Source organism: Mobula birostris, chromosome 4 (assembly GCF_030028105.1).
Source record: "Mobula birostris isolate sMobBir1 chromosome 4, sMobBir1.hap1, whole genome shotgun sequence".
Classification (NCBI taxonomy): Eukaryota; Metazoa; Chordata; class Chondrichthyes; order Myliobatiformes; family Myliobatidae; genus Mobula; species Mobula birostris.
The window spans coordinates 45414534-45434736 of record NC_092373.1 but is presented as its reverse complement, the minus strand read 5'-3'; the positions used below and the strand labels follow the sequence as shown (position 1 = coordinate 45434736).

The 20203-nt window shown below is 39.1% G+C and overlaps 2 protein-coding genes across 3 annotated transcripts in view; one reads left to right on the top strand and one right to left on the bottom strand.

The window, feature by feature from the left end:
- The window catches only part of polr2h (RNA polymerase II, I and III subunit H), a 29460-nt gene extending 27036 nt beyond the window's left edge, over nucleotides 1-2424 (bottom strand). Inside the window, exon 1 of the mRNA XM_072255298.1 lies at nucleotides 2376-2424. The gene's annotated coding sequence lies outside the window, so the exon portion shown is untranslated. The remainder of the gene's footprint in view (nucleotides 1-2375) is intronic.
- A 1013-nt stretch (nucleotides 2425-3437) lies between these two features.
- Nucleotides 3438-16496, top strand: plaat1 (phospholipase A and acyltransferase 1). 2 transcript variants are annotated; one of them, XM_072255306.1, is made up of 4 exons: nucleotides 3438-3637; nucleotides 14004-14142; nucleotides 15180-15448; nucleotides 16251-16496. In XM_072255306.1, exons 2-4 carry the CDS (start codon nucleotides 14004-14006, stop codon nucleotides 16350-16352), a joined length of 510 nt encoding a protein of 169 aa, XP_072111407.1. In that variant the 5' UTR covers nucleotides 3438-3637; the 3' UTR covers nucleotides 16353-16496. The 2 variants fall into 2 exon arrangements, with proteins under 2 accessions (XP_072111407.1, XP_072111406.1); XM_072255305.1 differs by having other exon boundaries at nucleotides 15177-15448.
- Nucleotides 16497-20203: the final 3707 nt, after the last annotated feature.

Here is a 20203-nt window from a genome sequence, read left to right as displayed (position 1 = left end):
CTTTTTACTATATTTTCTACCAACAGGGACAATTACATTTTTTTCCATATTACACTCCCTTTTGTAGTATCTTTGCCCACTCACTTAACCTATCCATATCCTTTTGTGGCCTCTTTATATCCTTTTACGTGATTTACTGCCTTTTTTTTGTCATCAACAAATTTGGCATCTATACCATCTATCCCTTTAGTGCGTTCATCCAAAATTAAAAATACTGATCACTGATCCCTGTAGCACACCACTTATAACATCTGGCCAACTAGAAAAAAGACTCTTCTTTGTTTCCTGTTGGCTATCTAATCTTCAATCCATGCCAAAATGTGGTTTCCTATATGATAAGCTTTCATTTTCTATAATAATCTATGATACGGCACCTTAAAGCCAACTGGAAATCCATATGTACAACATGCTACTTATTCAAAAATGCAATAAATTGCCATAGTAGAGTTTCCCTTTCACAAAAAAAATGACCATAAAAGTAAGACCATAAGGCATAGGAGCAGAATTAGGCCATCTGGCCCATAAAGTCTGCTCCGCCATTCAATCATGGCTGATCTTTCTTTTCATCTCCTCAACCCCAGTTCCTGGCCTTCTCCCTGTAACCTTTGATGCCACGTCCAATCAAGAACCTATCAATCTCTGCCTTAAATACACCCACAGCTGCACATGGCAACAAATTCCACAAAATCACCACCCTGATTACCTTCAAGCAACACACATCAAAAGTGCTGGTGAATGCAGCAGGCCAGGCAGCATCTCTAGGAAGAGGTACAGTCGACATTTAGGGCCGAGACCCTTCGTCAAGACTAACTGAAGGAAGAGCTAGTAAGAGATTTGAAAGTGGGAGGGGCAGGGATGGAGCCAAGAGCTGGACAGGTGATTACCTTGATTTTATTTCTAATCATCCTGTCCTGATGTCTTCAATAAGAACCTGTATAAATGATGAGGTAATCTAATGGAAACTTCTCTGAATCTAGAGGAATTTATAAAATTAAAGCCAACTGCTCAAATATCTCTCAGTTGCCACTTGTTTTAAGGCCCCATATTGAAATCTCAGACCTGTCCACTATACCTTATACAACTTGTTCAGTTCTACTTCCCAGGCATAGTTTATCAGAGTTTCTCCCTTCCTTCCAATACCCGACTTAAAGCCACCTCTGTCATGTTACTTGTGTGTTCTATAGTAAAGACTTCTGTTTAATTCACGTTATCTCCTTGTTTTCTGTAACTTATTTCCCAGACTTCCAAAAATGTCTGTAGAAAATATTTTTCTTTATTATATTTTGATTAAATTTATGTTGTACTCTAATTTCCCCTTTCTTATTAAAATATTAATCATTCATTTTAATAGGACCCAGATGAGGAAAAACTTCACACAGAGAGTGGTGAATCTGTGGAATTCTCTGCCACAGGAAACAGTTGAGGCCAGTTCATTGGCTATATTTAAGAGGGAGTTAGATATGGCCCTTGTGGATAAAGGGATCAGAGGGTATGGAAAGAAGGCAGGTACAGGGTTCTGAGTTGGATGATCAGCCATGATCATACTGAATGGCCGTGCAGGCTCGAAGGGCCGAATGGCCTACTCTTGCACCTATTTTCTATGTTTCTATATTCTGTCAAATTTATAACCTACTGCCATCTTTGTTCATTTATATACCTTTTTAGCTTTGAAATTGTCTTTAATTTATTTTTAGCTTACAGTAGAAGATAACTCACACCACCTCCCCATGGATTTTTCTTTGCTATTGGAATCATCTAATCTCTGGATTCTAAAAGGCTCTTTCAATGTCTCCCACAGTATCTCAGTTGACTGAACCCTTAATCAGAGCTGCCAGATCACGCTAGGTAGCTCAATTTTAAGCTCTCTGTCCATATTTAAGTTTAAAGCATTTACTTGCATCCATTCTTGTCTACAAAACTGAATGTAATATTCAAACATGATCTGATTATCAATCTTTCAATGCCATAATAAATATACTGACCATGTAGAGAAAGAAATTATTCTCAGGGTTTTTACAGCATTGTTATTAATAATTGCTGATGGTAAGTTTGCAAAGAATGTGAAGTACGTCATGAGAGTGTTCTAACTGACATGCACATTCCAGAAACCACGAGGTATTGGTCACAATTTATACAAAAGCTAAATGTTTCCTTTTGCATGACAATAAATACAGAAAGAAAGGGGATTATGTTGTCCACTCCACAAATGTCTTTCATTAGTTATGAAATAAATATGCAATATAACTTTTCAAAAATCACACAAGCGAATGTTGATTTCAAGATTGCTAGCAATATTATTTTTATATATGTTGGAACCAACTCATGAGATCCTTAAATGAACCCCTAAATTCATATTAAAATATGATCTCACTTACCCAATGATAATCCACATTTTCTTCCATTTTATATTTCACGTGACCCTCATTTTATATCACTCTATTTACTCAAAATAAATAGGATGACTAGGGCAGTTTGCTGCACTCTGATTTTGATGTTGATTTGTTGAAGTGCAGAGTTGGAGTCAGGCTGTTCTTTAGAGAGATGGAAAAACTGAAGGATCACAGTTGGAATTTTTTTCTTGACCACTGCCTGGAATTAACCTCAAGAACAATCCTGAATCAGGCAATGCTCGAAAACATCTTGCAAGAGAGCTTCAGGGTTTAGGAAATGAGCAATATAGACTGATACATTACAATCTTAATTATGCTGCCTTATGTTGGTGAGCTTGATACCTTTAACCACTTCTAGCACGGATGAGTAACCTCATGAAGGAGTTAAAATGCTAGGATATTTCCGTGAAATATATATGTGAGGTGGGAAAAATTGCTTTTATTCAAAGTTGCTCCATCTCTAAAATAGTTGTTCAAAAGCAGATGAAGGAGTAAATGCAGCATTTAGCCCTTACAGAATATGAATTTGCTTTCAACCAAGCATGTGTTGTGATAGGGAAAAGTAAAGTTAAAAAGATTAAAAAAGGAAAGAGACAATGTAATACAAATGAAAAAGGCTTTATGATTTAAAGTTTTAAATCATTTGTGTTTTACATATGTGGATTTAAGGTTATAGCATTGTGCTATTCCTGACATTTTGAATCAATCATTACAGTAGTCAAGATATGTGAAAGCTGATATGTATAAAAATCCTAAGAAACTTGAAAGTCTGTTGGCTGCTTAGGGGTTAATAGGAACTGCACCGGACCCAATACACATAAAAACACATGAGCGCTCTTCTAAACAGTAATATATAGTGACGGGAAAATAAAGCTAAGAATAGTTCCCCATTTTTTTAAGGTCTTTAATGACAAATCTGACCTTGGTCATGTCAGTTTGAACCTACATTTTGTGAACATAAATAGAAAATCTGTGCATTTAGCTTTCATTGTGACAGTGAATGAATGAATTCCAGAAAATAAAAAGCACAGTTCAATGAAAATGGCAACTCTTCACTTTCATTTAAAATTACCATGACAATACTGGGAGGACCAGGCCTCCCTGCGTACAGCAATGGCACTCATTGACTCATCTGCATATGAATTTCAAAATGCTTTTAAACCTCACAAGTGGTGTAGCAAAACAGTAACTTCAGTCTTTAACAGGACGATCAGCAAACAGCTGTGTGGAATGTTCATGTCACAACAGTAAGTCAACTTTATTATGAAGATTTGCAAATCAAAGCAGCAATTAAATTAGTAATAAATAAGAAAATGAATCTCAGGGTTGTATATGGTGATATATATGTACTTTGATAATAAATTTACTTTCAACTTTTGAACTTTGAAGTCACGTGGAATGTAGTTAATATCTATGACTGCTGCTGTAGAATGAATGGTTTGGAAGAGTTTTATAGTTTATTTTGATGCAACTATCATTCAGAGGACAGAATCTCAATTAGTTTATTCAAACTATTAATGATTAGAAGATTAAGTTTTAATTTAATTTTTGAACCTTGAGGTAAACCTTTTATCGTGACTGACATAAATATTATTTTTCTGCCTATAAGTTTCAGAATCTACCTGAAATTAAATGATGTTAACAGAAGTTAGAAGAAGAATGCACATCAGAAATAGATACTTTTTTGATCCCAAAGGAAATTATAGTGTCACAGTACTATTTCAAGTGCACAGATATACAAATATTAAAAGAGAAGCAAGAAAAAAATAAAAGATAAGTTGGTTCAAACAGTCTAACAGGATGGGGTCATCACTTCCCCAGCTATAGGTTGACTCATTATAGAACCTAATGTCTGATTGTAAGAATGACCTCATATAGCACTCTTTGGAGCAGCGCAGTTGTCAATAGCTTGCACCGGTTTCAGAAATAGTGCCACCTAATATGATGTGATATAAAACTGTAACATTTCTGCTGGGTGAAGTTGAGTGCAACATTCTCCTTCTGCAGGGTGAATCTTCCCTCCCATCTGCAGGGAATTCAGGCACTGGAATCCACCAGGAGAGTTCAACCTGCTGATATTGCACAGAATCAGGAAGCCAAGTTAAAGTTTTGAGGTTTTCTGGGAGAGCAGGTGGAACTCTTCGTTATGCTGTTGGAAATGGGCATGAGCAAGAGCAGGGTAATAGCAGTTTAAGAATGATCTCCTAAGAGGCCAATCCACAGCAATCGATTGGTGGCATCACATTTAATTAGATCAGCTGCCAAATGGAGATTGGGGTCAACGGTGTGGAGTGCATGTGGTGTCAGGAGGGAAAGAAAGACGGAATAGGCTCATTGAGAAGGAGGTGAGCAATGGAGGAAGACAAGAATGAGGACCGATAGAGTGGGGTTTCTGAAGAAGGCAATTAGCAGAAAGGGGTCAGGGGTAGGAAAACTCCAGAAGAGGATAAGGGTATGAGTTTGTGAGGGAGGGGTGCTGAGAGAAGGAGCGCATCCAAGTCTGTATTGTTGTGAAGTGCACATATATGCTAACTCTGTATAGTAAAGCCACTTTTCTGCTGTCTTGAAAGTTCCATTCTCCCTGCAACAGGACCAAGACCTAGTTCTTACCAAGGAAGTTGGTTGTGTGCAACAACTGCCTCATCTCTCCCGGGGAACATGACATTCTCTATCTTGAGGGAATACTTAAAAATGGAGAAGAATTTAATATATTTTTAAAATCCTTACATATATTTGTAATTAAATACACTAATTGGAAGTGCCAGCAAACCTTGTACTAAGCAATACTTAATATTTACACTTCTGCTCCCTACCAAGATAAATTCCGATTGCCTTACATATTGTAATAAATGACAATCAGTCAGATACCTTCAAATTCCTCAGTTTGGACAATCACTTTGCACTATTAGATAATTGCTGTAATTAGCATAAATGATGTTGTAATTAACAGCAATGAGCCACAGAAGGATTTACCTCAAAATTCACCCAAGACACTAAGACACTTGGCACATCAGGAGTATATTTGAAGCCAAACAGGATAGGGTTATGCTATTATATCGTACATACAAAGATTAATAAAAGCACCGTAAAGTTTTTATAATGTTAATTTTCCTCATAATAGACATACAACAGTTAGGCCACATCTGGATTATTGCATAGAGTCTGGTCACCCCACTATAAGAAGGATGTTGAGGCTTTGGAGAGGGGGCAGAAGAGGTTAACCAGGATGCTGTCTGATTTACAGGGCATATGCTACCAAGAGAGGTTGGATCAATCAGCATATAATTCTCCAAAATTTCTGCCATCTCCAGTGGGATCCCACCACCAAGACATCTTCCACCCCTTTCCACTTTCTGCTTTCCACAGGGATTGCTCCCACGCGACTTCCTTGTCCGTTCATCCCTTCCCACTGATCTTCCTCCTGGTGCTTATCCTTGCAAGTGAAACAAGTGCTGCACATGCCCTACACCTCCTCCCTCACTACCATTCAGGGCCCTAAACAGTCCTTCCAGGTGAGGTGACACTTCACCTGTGAGTCTGTTGGAGTCATATACTGTGTCCGGTGCTCCTGGTCTGGCCTCCTGTATATCAGTGAGACCTGACATAAATTGGGAGACTTCTTCACCAAGCACCAATGCTCTGTCCGCCAGAAAAAGTGACTCCCCTGTCTATCCATGGCCTCCTCCACTGTCATGATGAGGCCACACTTAAGTTGAAGGAACAACACCTTATGTTCCATTTGGGTAGAATCCAACCTGAAGGCATGAACATCAATAGACAATAGACAATAGGTGCAGGACTAGGCCATTCGGCCCTTCGAGCTAGCACCGCCATTCACTGTGATCATGGCTGATCATCCACAATGAGTATCCAGTTCCTGCCTTATCCCCATAACCTTTGATTCCACTATCTTTAAGAGCACTATCCATCTCTTTCTTGAAAGCATCCAGAGACTTGGCCTCCACAGCCTTCTGGGGCAGAGCATTCCATACATCCACCACTCTCTGGGTGAAAAAAAGTTTTTCCTCAACTCCGTTCTAAATGGCCTACCCCTTATTCTTAAACTGTTGCCTCTGGTTCTGGACTCATCCATCAGCGGGTACATGCTTCCTGCCTCCAGCGTGTCCAATCCCTTAATAATCTTACATGTTTCAATAAGATCCCCTGTCAGCCTTCTAAATTCCAGAGTATACAAGCCCAGTCGCTCCAATCTTTCAACAAATAACAGTCCTGCCATCCAGGGAATTAACCTTGTGAACCTACGCTGCACTCCCTCAATAGCAAGAATGTCTTTCCTCAAATTTGGAGACCAAAACTGCACACAGTACTCCAGGTGTGGTCTCACCAGGGCCCTGTACAGCTGCAGAAGGACGTCTTTGCTCTTGTTCTCAATTCTCCTTGTTATGAAGGCCAGCATGCCATTAGCTTTCTTCATTGCCTGCTGTACTTGCATGCTTGCTTTCAGTGACTGATGTACAAGAACACCTAGATCTCGTTGTACTTCCCCTTTTCCTAACTTGACTCCATTTAGATAATAATCTGCCTTCCTGTTCTTACCACCATAGTGGATAACTTCACATTTATCCACATTAAACTGCATCTGCCATGCATCTGCCCACTCACCCAGCCTGTCCAAGTCACTCTGCATTCTCATAACATCCTCACATTTCACACTGCCACCCAGCTTTGTGTCATCGGCAAATTTGCTAATGTTACTTTTAATTCCCTCATCTAAATCATTAATATATATTGTAAACAGCTGCGGTCCCAGCACTGAACCCTGCGGTACCCCACTGGTCACCGCCTGCCATTCCAAAAGGGACCCATTAGTCGCTACTCTTTGTTTTCTGTCAGCCAGCCAATTTTCCATCCATGCAAGTACTCTGCCCCCAATACCATGTGCCCTAATTTTGCCCACTAATCTCCTATGTGGGACTTTATCAAAGGCTTTCTGAAAGTCAAAGTACACTCCATCCATTGGCTCTCCCTTGTCCACTTTCATAGTTACATCTTCAAAAAATTCCAGAAGATTGGTCAAGCAAGATTTCCCCTTCGTAAATCCATGCTGACTCGGACCGATCCTGTTTCTGCTATCCAGATGTGTGGTAATTTCATCTTTTATAATTGACTCCAGCATCTTTTCCACCACCGACGTCAGGCTAACCAGTCTATAATTCCCTGTTTTCTCTCTTCCTCCCTTCTTGAAGAGAGGGACAACATTAGCCACCCTCCAATCCACAGGAACTGATCCTGAATCTATAGAACATTGGAAAATGATTACCAATGCGTCCACGATTTTTAAAGCCACCTCCTTAGGTATCCTGGGATGTGGACCATCAGGTCCTGGGGACTTATCAGCCTTCAGACCCAACAGTCTATCCAACACCCTTTCCTGCCTAATATAAATTTCCTTCAGTTGATCCATTACCCTAGGCCCTTTGGCCACTATTATATCTGGGAGATTGTTTGTGTCTTCCCTAGTGATGACAGATCCAAAGTACCTGTTCAACTCGTCTGCCATTTCCTTGTTCCCCATAATAAATTCACCCGCTTCTGTCTTCAAGGGCCCAATTTTGGTCTTAACTATTGTTTTCCTTGTCACATACCTCCTTTACTATCCTCCTTTATATTCTTGGCTAGTTTACCTTCATACCTCATTTTTTCTCCATGTATTGCCTTTTTAGTTACCTTCTGTTGCCTTTTAAAAATTTCCCAATCCTCCGGCTTCCCAGTCGTCTTTGCTATGTTATACTTTTCTTTTATTTTTATACTGTCCATTAATTCCCTTGTCAGCCACAGCCTCCCCTTGCTCCCCTTAGGATCTTTCTTCCTCTTTGGAATGATCTGATCCTGCACCTTCCGCATTATTCCCAGAAACACTTGCCATTGTGTTCCACTGTCATCCCTGCTAGGGTATTGTTCCATTGAACTTTGGCCAGCTCCTCCCTCATAGCACCATAGCTCCCTTTGCTCAACTGTAATACTGACACTTCCGAGTTTCCCTTCTCCCTCTCAAATTGTAGATTAAAACTTATCATATTATGGTCACTACCTCCTAATGGCTCCTTTACCTCGAGGTCCCTGATCAAATCCGGTTCATTGCACAACACTAAATCTAGAATTGCCTTCTCTCTGGTAGGCTCCAGTACAAGCTGTTCTAAGAATCCATCTCGGAGGGACTCCATAAACTCCCTTTCTTGGGGTCCAGTACCAACCAGTCTACCTGCATGTTCAAATCCCCCATAACAACTGTAGCATTACCTTTGCGACATGCCAATTTTAACTCTTGATTCAACTTACAGCCTACATCCAGACTACTGTTTGGGGGCCTGTAGATAACTCCCATTAGGGTCTTTCTACCCTTAGAATTTCTCAGTTCTATCCATACTGACTCTATGTCTCCTGATTCTATGTCCCCCCTCGCAAGGGACTGAATTTCATTCTTTATCAACAGAGCCACCCCACCCCCTCTGCCCATCAGTCTGTCCTTTCGATAGGACGTATACCGTTGAATATTCATTTCCCAGGCCCTGTCCATTTGAAGCCATGTCTCTGTTATTCCCAAAACATCATACTTAACAATTTCCAACTGTGCCTCAAGCTCATCTACTTTATTTCTTATACTCCGTGCATCAATTTCTCGAACTTCCAGTAATGCCCCTGCCCCCCACTTCACCATTTCCCATCCCCTTTTACCTCTCTCACCTTATCTCCTAGTCCATCCTTCAACTCCATCTGGCGCACCTTCCCCCGCCCTCCACTTTTCTCTCTTCCACGGCCTTCTGTCTCTTTCACCTATCAACTTCCAAGCTCTTTACTTCATCCATCCCCATTCAGATTTCACCTATCATCTTGAGTTTCCCTCTCCCCTCCCCCTACCTTTTATATCTACTCCTCAGCTTTTTCCTCCAGCCCTGCTGAAAGGTTTCGCCCAAACTTTGACAGTACAGATGCTGCCTGGCCTAGCATTTTGTGTGTGCTGCTTGGATCAACCTGGGTTGTTTTCTCTGGAGCATCAGGGGCTGAGGGGAGATCCAGTAAAGGTGTACACATCTAAATGTGGTTGATAGTGCTGAAGATGTAGTATCTAGTTTACAAATAGAGGCAATGTGTAGTGAGGAGAGGCTGTTGATAGGGCAGAATTGCAGTCAACAGAATAACTTGCAATGTAAAAGGCATACAAAATTGAAAAAGATGAATACAGGACTGAAGAGGTTATATTTGAATGTGTGCATATACAGGATAAGGTAGATGAACTTGGAGCACAGTTGCACATTGGCAGGTATGATGATGTAGGCATCACTGAATCATGGCTGAAAGAAGATTTTAGCTGGGAGCTTAATGTCCAAGGATATATATTATATCGAAAGGACAGGCAGGAAGGCAGAGGGAGTGTCGTTGTTCTGTTGGTAGAAAATGAAATCAAATCCTAAGAAAAAGGAGTCATAGGGTCAGAAGGTGTTAAATCATTGTCGATAGAGCTAAGGAGCTGCAAAGGTAAAGAGACCCTGATGGGATTTGTACACAGACCTCCAAACTGTAGTAGGGACGTGATCTACAAGTTACAGTGGAAGATCGAAAGTGCATACCAAAAGAACAATGTTGCAGTAGCCGTGGGGGATTTCAATATGCAGGTAGATTAGGAAGATGAGGTTGGTGCTGGATTCCAACGAGAAGAATTTCTGGAATGCCTATCAGAAGGCATTTTAGAGCAGTTGTGGGCCCATTAGGAGATCAGCTCTTCTAGATTGGATGTTGTGCAATGTACCAGAATTGATTAGAGAGATTAAGGTGAAAGAACACTGAGGGAAAGTAATCGTAATATGATCAAATTCACCCTGAAATTTGAGAAGAAGAAACTAAAGTCAGATGTATCAGTATTAGAGTAAAGGAAATTACAGAGGCATGAGAGAGGAGTTGGTCATAATTGGAAAAGAACACTAGCAGGGATGATGGCAGAGCAGTAATGGCTGGAATTTCTGGGAGCAATTTGGAAGGCATAGTACACATACCTCCCAAAGAGGAAGAAGTATTCTAAGGAAAAATGACACCACCGTGGCTAACAAGAGAAGTCAAAGCCAACATAAAGCCAAAGGAAGGGCATATAATAGAACAAAAATCAGTGGGAAATTCGAGGATTGGGATGTTTTTAAAAAGCATCAGAAGGCAACTAGAAAAGTCAATAAGAAGGTAAAGCTAGAATACGAAAGTAAGCTAGCCAATGATATTAAAGAGGATACCAAAAGTTTCTTCAGACACAAAGTATAAAAGAGAGACCAGAGTGGATATCGGTTCCCTGGAAAATGATGCTGGAGAGATAGTAATGGCAGAAAGGAAATGGTGAATGAACTGAATAAGCATTTTACATCAGTCTTCACTGTGGAAGACAATAGCAGTACGATAGAAGTTCCAGGTGTCAGGGGTCATGAAGTGTGCTAAGTTACCATAGCTAAAGACGAGGTTCTTAGGCAACTGAATGGTCCGAAAGTAGATAAATCATCTGGACCAGATGGTGTACACTCCAGGGTTATGAAAGATGTGGTTGAAAAAATTGCAGAGGCATTAGTAATGATCTTTCAAGAGTTATTCGATTCTGGAATGGTTCCAGAAAGCTGAAAAATTGCAAATGTCACTCCACTCTTCAAGAAGGGAGAGAAGTAGAAGAAAGGAAACCGATAGGCCAGTTAGTCTGACCTCATTGATTGGGAAAATGTTGCAGTTGACTATTAAGGATGAGGACTCGGGGTACTTGGAGGCACATGATAAAATAGGCTGTAGTCAGTACGGTTTCCTCAAGAGAAAATCTTGCCTGACAAATCTGTTGGAATTCTTTGAAGAAATAGCAAGCAGGATAGACAAAGGAGAATTAATTGATTTTGTGTACTTGGATTTTTAGAAGGTCTTTGACAGGGTGCCACACATGAGGCTGCTTAACAAGCTATGAGCCCATGTTATTACACGAAAGATTCTAGCATGGATAAAGCAGTGGCTAATTGACAGGAGGCAAGGAGTGGGAATAAAGGAAGCCTTTTCTGGTTGGCTGCCAGTGACTGGTGGTGTTCCACAGGGGTCTGTGTTGGGACCAATTCTTTTTATGTTATGTGTCAATGATTTGGATGATGGAATTGATGGCTTTGTTGCAAAGTTTTTTTAGACTATACGATGATAGGTGGAGGTGGAGGGTAGCTAGTTTTGAGTAAGTAGAGAGGCTACAGAAGGACTTAGATTTGGAGAATGGGCAAAGAATTGGCAGATGGAACACAGTGTTGGGAAATGTATGGTCATGCACTTTGGTAGAAGAAATGAAAGGGTTGTCTACTTTCTAAATAGCGAGAAATACAAAAAACTGAGGCAGAAAGGAACTTGGGAGTCCTTGTGCTGGATTCCCTAAAAGTTAATTTGCAAGTTGAGTCTGTGGTGATGAAGGCAAATGCAATGTTAACATTCAATTCAAGAGGACTAGAATATAAAAGAAAGGATAAAATGTTGAGACTTTATCAAGCACCGTTGAGGCCTCACTCGGAGTATTGTAAACAGTTTTGGGCCCCTTAGAAAGGATGTCCTGAAACTGAAGAGGGTTCAAAGGAGGTTCACGGAAATGATTCCAGAACTGAATGGCTTGTCATGTGAAGAGTGTTTGATGACTCCGGGCTTGTATTCACTGGAATTTGAAAGAATGAGGGATGACTTCATTGAAACCTACTGAATGATTGTTTATTATTATTTATTACTATTTTTCTATTACTATTCTTTTACTATTTATTATTTCCATGACTATTACTATTTACTATTTACTAATAGTAGTATTACTATTACTATTTATTATTTATGGTGCAACTGTAACGAAAACCAATTTCCCCCTGGATCAATAAAGTATGACTATGACTATGATGAAAGTCCTTGATAGAGTGGATGTGGAGAGAATGTTTCCTGTGGAGGGAGTGTCTAAGACCAGAGGACACTGCCTCATAATAGTGGGGCGTCCTTTTAGAACAGAGATGGGAGGAATTTCTTTTTCCAGAGAGTGGTGAATCTGTGGAATTCTTTGCCACAGGCAGCCGTGGAGTCCAAGTCTTTATGTGTATTTAAGGCAGAGGTTGGTCAGTGGCATGAAGGAATACGGGGAGAAGGCAGGAGATCGGGGCTGAGAGGAAAATTGGATCAGCCATGATGAAATAGTGGAGCAGACTCAATAGACTAAATGGTCTAATTCTGCTCCTATATCTTAAGTTCGAATGATGAAGCAGACTTGATGGGACAAATGGCCTAATTCTGTTCCTATATTTATGGTCTTACAAGATTATGAGTGGCATAGATAGAGTGGACAAAGGTGTCTGTTTCCCAGGATTCAAATATCTAATACCACAGAGCATGAATTGAAGGTGAGAGGGGGTAGGTTCAAGGGGGATGTGAAGGGGATGTGTTCATAGAGTCGTGGATGCCTGGAATGTGCTACCTTGTATGGCGGTAGAGGCAAATACATTAGAGGCTTTTAACACACATCAAAGTTGCTGGTGAACGCAGCAGGCCAGGCAGCATCTCTAGGAAGAGGTACAGTCGCAGTTTCAGGCCGAGACCCTTCGTCAGGACTAACTGAAGGAAGAGTTAGTAAGAGATTTGAGAGTTGGAGGGGGAGGGGGAGATCGAAAATGATAGGAGAAGACGGGAGGGGGAGGGATGGAGCCAAGAGCTGGACAGGTGATTGGCAAAGGGGATATGAGAGGATCATGGGACAGGAGGTCCGGGGAGAAAGACAAGGGTGGGGGGGAACCCAGAGGATGGGCAAGGGGTATAGTCAGAGGGACAGAGGGAGAAAAAGGAGAGTGAGAGAAAGAATGTGTGTATAAAAATAAATAACGGATGGGGTTCAAATCTCTTCCTTCAGTTAGTCCTGACAAAGGGTCTCGGCCTGAAACATCGACTGTACCTCTTCCTAGAGATGCTGCCTGGCCTGCTGCGTTCACCAACAACTTTGATGTGTGTTGCTTGAATTTCCAGCATCTGCAGAATTCCTGTTGTTAGAGGCTTTTAACAGATGCTTGGACAGGTACATGGATGTAAGGAAGATGGAGGGATATGGACCTGGTGTAGGTAGGAGGGATTAGTGTTTGGGTGTTTTTGATTTTTTTAGCTGTTTCGGCTCAACGTTATATGTTCTATATTCTATCTCAATTAGTTGAATAAGCAACACATGCTGATGTTGCTTCCTTGGAAGTTTAATGGGTGAAGGTATCTCGCTGTTTAGCTCTCATTCAACATGTAGCTCTCTAAATCATTACCTGTCTCTCTTTGTGTAGTTCTCTCAATCTCCCTATTCTCTCACCAACACTTGCGTTCTGTAAATGCTGCACATTTTCAGCAAGGGTATCATTCTCTTTCGAAGAACAACTCGGGCATAATCTTAACCAAGATCTGGTTCTCTCAATAGACTTTCTAATTTTGTTCCAGACTTTTAGAATCCATTTTTTGGGTACTTAGTTAGATTTTGTTTGTTTGAATAAAATAGCATTGTACTTTCTAACGAAGAACTATATTAAATTTGGATATTTTGATTAATTATTTAGAGTACTTACCAAATTATATTTTTAAAAATTAATATGTTTTCACTTTCAGATGGCTTCTAATGACCACTTTAGTGTGGAATACACTGGGGATCCCCACCCTGGGGACTTAATTGAAATATTTAGACCAGCATATCAACACTGGGCTTTGTACTTGGGAGATGGCTATGTTATAAATGTCACACCACTAGGTAAGGTAAATGAACAGCAAATAAAATATCAGGGTTTGAAATGTTTGTCCTCGCTCTGTTTAAATTTGCAAATTTTAGAATTAACTTAGATACATCTTTCATAAGTATCTTAATCCCAATAAAATACATTCTTTCTGAATATGCATATATCCATTCACCTTTCAGAACTGTCCTTATTAATGTTTATTCAATTCCTCTTTGGCTGAGTAACATCCTTCCAAAACACAGGACAAACTACCTTAATAGATTAAAAAAAACTAACTACTTAAATACAGATTGAGCACTGTAACCAATGAAGGGTCTCTGCCAGAAGTGTTGACCATTCAGTTCCCTCCATGGATGCGGTCTGATCTGCTGAGTTCCTCCAGCACTTTGTGTGTGTTGCTCAAGATTTCCAGCATCTGCAGAATCTTTTGTCTCTGTGTAAACACAGTAGATGTTAGAAATTCCCAATCAGGCAGTATTTGTGGAAGTAGAAGCAGAGTTAATATTTAAAGTTGGTAACCTATTATCAAAATAGGACACTGGTTAAGTTATTGAATCCAGGGATGTAATTCAATTCCCTTTGTTGCTGGAGTGATATTGACCTGATGAGAGGTCATGACCTGAAGTATTAAATATGCTTTTCTCACTGCCTTACTGACAAAATATTTCCAGCATTCTGTTGTGGTTTTTAACTTTTCTAGCACCTGCAGTTTTTGCTTTCTAATATGCAGCATTTTATATTAAGATTACATGGAAAGACTGGTTCTCAGTGCTTTCGATCAGAATCTGACCACACCTATATCCACTATACATGTGCTTTTTTCTATCAGCCTCTGCTGTATCTGTTTGTGCTATCTACATCATGTTTAAGTTTTAAAAGTTTAGCTAGTATACACAAAAATAAGGTTTGAAGCAATTGAATAGCTGTAACAACATGAGTATATTTACAGTGTTATTGTAAAATCACATTTAAAGTGTTGCTTTATTTATACAAATGAGCATTTAATGCTTTTATTTTTCCCTAATCTTTTTCTTATACTAAACCTTAGCAGAGGAGGGGGCCCCAGCTTCATTCACTAGTGCAAAGTCCGTTTTCAGCAGGAAAGCAATGGTAAAAATGCAGCTGCTTAAAGATGTTGTTGGACAAGATCCTTTCAAAATAAATAATAAGTATGACGATAACCGCATACCTCTACCAGTGGATGAAATCATTAAGCGAGCTGAGTTTCTAATTGGACAGGAGGTGTCCTACGATTTGCTCGGGAATAACTGTGAACATTTTGTCACTTTACTTCGTTATGGTGAGGGTGTATCTGACCAGGTATGTAACTTTTACCAAAAGTGCATCATGGCATAATTCTTTGCATTAAGGAAGGGTAATGTGAAGCCGTACATTAAGGGGAAGATCTGAGGCTGATGAAAAGAGTTTTGGCATCTTTGCATTTCCTCTCAGTGATTGCTGATAGTGATTTTTACTCAATTCATATTGTTGAAAGTACAGATCAAATCCTATTGGCTACACAGGATTGAAAAATGAATATTAACATATTGCAGTACAATAAGTAGATGAGAATATTTCTGTACTTGCAGGCAACTAATATAATCTTTTCTGTAAAAATGCATATTTTAAATTTCTGATTAACTTTGAAAATAAATATCAGTGATTGCTTTTATAATTTATATAATTTTCAATATTTTTCTAATTTTACTTTTTATTCCAGGGTGCATTAACTGTTACTGCATTTTTACAGATGTCATTCTAAATAACCTTTTCCATATTTACAAGAAAAAGGCCTTGCAAATATATTATGAATTAGTTTTGAATTGGTAACTATTATTCTTAAAGAACCATATTTTATTATTGAATTGAATTGACTTTATTACTTACATCCACATACATGAGGAATAAAAATGTTTACGTTATGTCTCTGTCTAAATGTGACAATTTATATGACAAACCAGTTTTCAGATTTGAAGAAGTATTTTAGCACACTTTTTATAAAAGTAAAGCAACAGCCAGTGATGACTACTACATGGCTTATCAATTTTCCACAGCAATCTAATCCCCAAAGCTGCTGACCAATTATTTTAATGCATTGTTGTATTCTCTTTTATTTCCTTAGGCAAACAGAGCCATCAGTGCCATTTCCTTTGTAACAGCTGCTGCTAGTGCCTTCTCGCTGATTGGATTATTCCAAAATAGGTCGAGACAAAGAAATTATTAAGTATTTGCTATAAGTGAATACTTATTAATAATTAAAAATAAATTACTGTATTTATGGTTTGATGTCCTTTGTTATTTTTGTTTCTAATTTATCTATTTTAAAATATTGTAACTACATTTAGCCAAAACTATTCATTTACTTTTTCAGAGATAGACCAAAATAAATGATGCTCAAAAATACCAAGCATTGTTTGTGATGTTAAATTAATACAGGAATATTTTAATAATTTGTCAATTAAAAAGTACACTTAATATTTTTAATTTATAGTAAATTTTACTTGCACATTAACAAATCAATAGAGGTCTTCTTTTAATTATAAGGTGAAAAATATAAAACTACATGCAATTACTACATTGGTATTACAAAGGATAGGGACAGAAATTAATTAATTTGGCAACATGCCGTCAAGATGTCAAGCAGGTCAAAATCCTTACAAAATGGCAGTTCACAAAAAGCTTGAGTATGTGCTGAATTTTTTGATTATTTTTATTTTGTGAAATACCAGTCACTGTACTTTATTGGACAGAAAGAGAGAAGGAAAGGGAAATAAAAGATAACTGAAAAGGAAGCTACATCATCCCTGAAGCCATGTTAGATAGAGTAGGTCTGGTAAGTCTCACGTAAGGTACAAATTCTCTGAATTTCTTCAGAATTATTCTCAATCTGCCATGAAAGTGTCTTCTGTAATGGAGTTGCAGTCATGTTGATGGGGGAAATTTTCAGCCCACAAAATAAGCAGGATTAAAAATCATAAATAAGATCCAGAACAGTGAATTAAGATAGATGCTAGAAAAAAACAATAAAAAGTTATCGAATAGTTTAGTGCTTTTTATGATGAGTTTTATCTGATAGCTCAGTGACACATGTAACACTGGTGGTTAAAGTGATGTAAACACTTGAAATTAATAACAGTTTGTACTTGATAGAAATGGAATGTGAAAAAAATTGTTCTGTAAATTTGTATAGATAACTTCAAATAGCTATGTATTATCAGGGTTTACCAACATGTTATCTTAAACTACCCTTTCTGTATTAAGAAACATGTAAAGTTACGAGGATCTTAAGTGTGTGGACTGAGCTGCATCCAAACACGAACCATAATTCATGATATTTCTGCCCAAACTATCCTCATGCAGCTGACCAATAGTTATTATTGAACCATGTTATTATTAATTCCTCTGAACAGAAAATTTCATAATAAAGAACAGGGTTCAAACTCAGATTTTACACAAGGATGTTGGGTAAGGCTGTTGAAAGAAGTCTTATTTGGTTAGCTGAAAAAGTTGATTCCAAGTTGGAATGATCTTAATCATTTTTGTTACTCAGTTACATCAATGGCTGAGTTGTGTAAGAAGTCTCCACCCCCAATAGAAAAAGTCAGAAGGCCGTTCAAACTCATTTATTATTTGCAGTATTGGTTAAATTAGACTATGCTTATTATGATGATGCAACACATACAAAATGCTGGAGGAACCCAGCAGCCAGCCAGCATCGATGGAAAAGAGTAAATTGTGGACGTTTTGGACCAAGACCATTCATCAGGACTGGGGAAAAAAATGAGAAGTTAGAGTGAGAAGGTGGGGGAAGGGACGAAGAAGTACAGGGAGGTAGATGATAGGTGAAATGGGGGGGGGGGATGAAGTAAAGAGTTGGGAAGTTGATAGGTGAAAGAGATAAAGGGCTGGAGAAGGGAGAATTTGATAGGAGGGGGTAGAAGACCATGGAAGAAAGGGAAGGAGGAGGAGCAGCAGAGGGAGATAGGGTGGGGAATGGGAATGGTGAGGGGGGGTGCAATTACTGGGAGTTTGAGAAATCAATGTTTATGCCATCAGGTTGGAGGCTACCCAGACGGAACACAAGGTATTGCTCCTCCAACTTGAGTGTGGCCTCATCGTGGCAGTAGAGGAGGCCACAGACTCCCATGTCAGAATGGGAATGGGAAGTAGAATTGAAGTGGGTGGCCAGCAGGAGATCCCGCTTTTTCTGGCAGTCTCGGCAAAGCAGCTTTCCAATCTACATCAGGTCTCACCGATTATCCAGGAAACCACAGCAGGAGCACCGGATACAGTTGACAACTCCAATAGTCTCACAAATGAAGTGTCGTCTCACCTGGAAGGGCTGTTTGGGGCCCTGAATGGTAGTGTGGGAGGAGGTGTAGGGAATTGCACCCCCCACTTCACCATTCCCATTTCTCTCTCTCATCTCATCTCTTTACCTGCCCAGCACCGCCCTCTTGTACTCCTCCCCCTCCCCTTTATTCAATGATCTTCTACCCTCTCCTATCAATTTCCCCCTTCTCCAGCCCTTTATCTCCTTCACCTTCCCAGCTCTTTGCTTTAACCCTCCACCTCCCCCAGTTGCACCTCTCACCTACCACCTTATATTTCTTCCTCCCTCTCCCTCCACCTTCTTGCTCCAACTTCTCATCTTTTTTTCCCAATCCTGATTACGGGTCTCAACCCAAAGCATCAACTGTACCCTTTTCCATAGATGCTGCCTGGTCTGCTGAGTTCCTCCAGCATTTTGTGTGTGTTTATTTGGATTTCCAGCATCTGCAGATATTTTTGTCTTTATTATGATGATTATTGGTATCAAATAGCTAGATTATATTAATCAGAATCTGAATTGAGGTTACCCATTTATATATCACCGTGTCCTCTTAGTGGTAAAGTCTAAATTTACCTGTCAAGATAATTTCAATATGCCTTAACCAGATCCTTTCCCCATCCTATCCCCACAGTTGGAGTCATATAATACAGCATAGAAGCAGGCCCTGCATCTCCCAAAGTCCTTGTCCACTATCAAGTACTATTTTTTAAAAATGCACTTTTATTCATGAGTAATAATTTGATTTAATTTGGGAATCAAGTATCATTTCATTAGTATGTCAATTCCTGAGCTACAAAATACTAATAAATTGATTTCTTATTCCCTACAGATGTGACTTGTACTACTGTTATATTTCCAATGTTAATGAGAATTTACCCTTTAACATTTAACCACTTATTGGCAAGAAAACGTGCACAAACACAAAGGGAAATCAGACAGAAAATGGAAAAAGAGCAACAAATACTCATAAATAAACCATTTTAAGATTCATCTTAATTTACAGAATTTCTCCAACTAAAGTGAAACTCATTGGACTAAAATGTTACTGCAGAGCAAGAGGACCAATAGAATCCTGGTAAAAAGGTACACTCATGCAAAAGAATTTAATTCAACAGATTCATCAAACTGTTTATATTTGAACTATTGTAAGAAGAGTGCAAAACAAAGTCGATGAATGTAGTACAATTTGAATACAAACATCTACTCAGTTTGCATTACACGCTGTTCAGATATATGAAACCTTAGAAACAAGCTAATAAGAATATTTAACAAAATAACCTACAGAATAATAACAGAACAGTATTTATTTGAAGGAGGGAATCTATTTGTATTGGAATCAGCATCACATTGTGATTTGTGGCCAGATATATAATGATCCTAACGATACCTAGTTATAGGCTAGTGGTGAGGGTCCCAATTTCTAAACATTTATGGAACTACTTGTTTCTTTTTTAATATAACATTACACTGCCTTACATAGACATGCATCTCACACTTGATGTCAATCTATCAATCTTCAGGCCATGGCACTCAGGGACTTGTGTTAATATTATTTTGTGACTGACTGTGCTGGATCCTAACTGGATGTGCTGTATGTGACTATATGTACCATAGCTTGCACCTTGGCCCCGGAGAAACAATGTTTTGTTCACCTATAGACACGTGCATGGTTGAATAACAATAAATGGGACCTTGGAACTTGATAACTTCCAAGCAACTGTGCAACCTGCAAAAGAGACAAC

Bases quoted from the DNA above. Each gene is read 5' to 3' on its own strand.
- plaat1 (XM_072255305.1), top strand. From the start codon at position 14,004: ATGGCTTCTAATGACCACTTTAGTGTGGAATACACTGGGGATCCCCAC. The intron at 14,143-15,176 runs GTAAGGTAAATG...ACTAAACCTTAG, and splicing joins TATAAATGTCACACCACTAG to CAGAGGAGGGGGCCCCAGCT. The intron at 15,449-16,250 runs GTATGTAACTTT...TTATTTCCTTAG, and splicing joins GTGAGGGTGTATCTGACCAG to GCAAACAGAGCCATCAGTGC.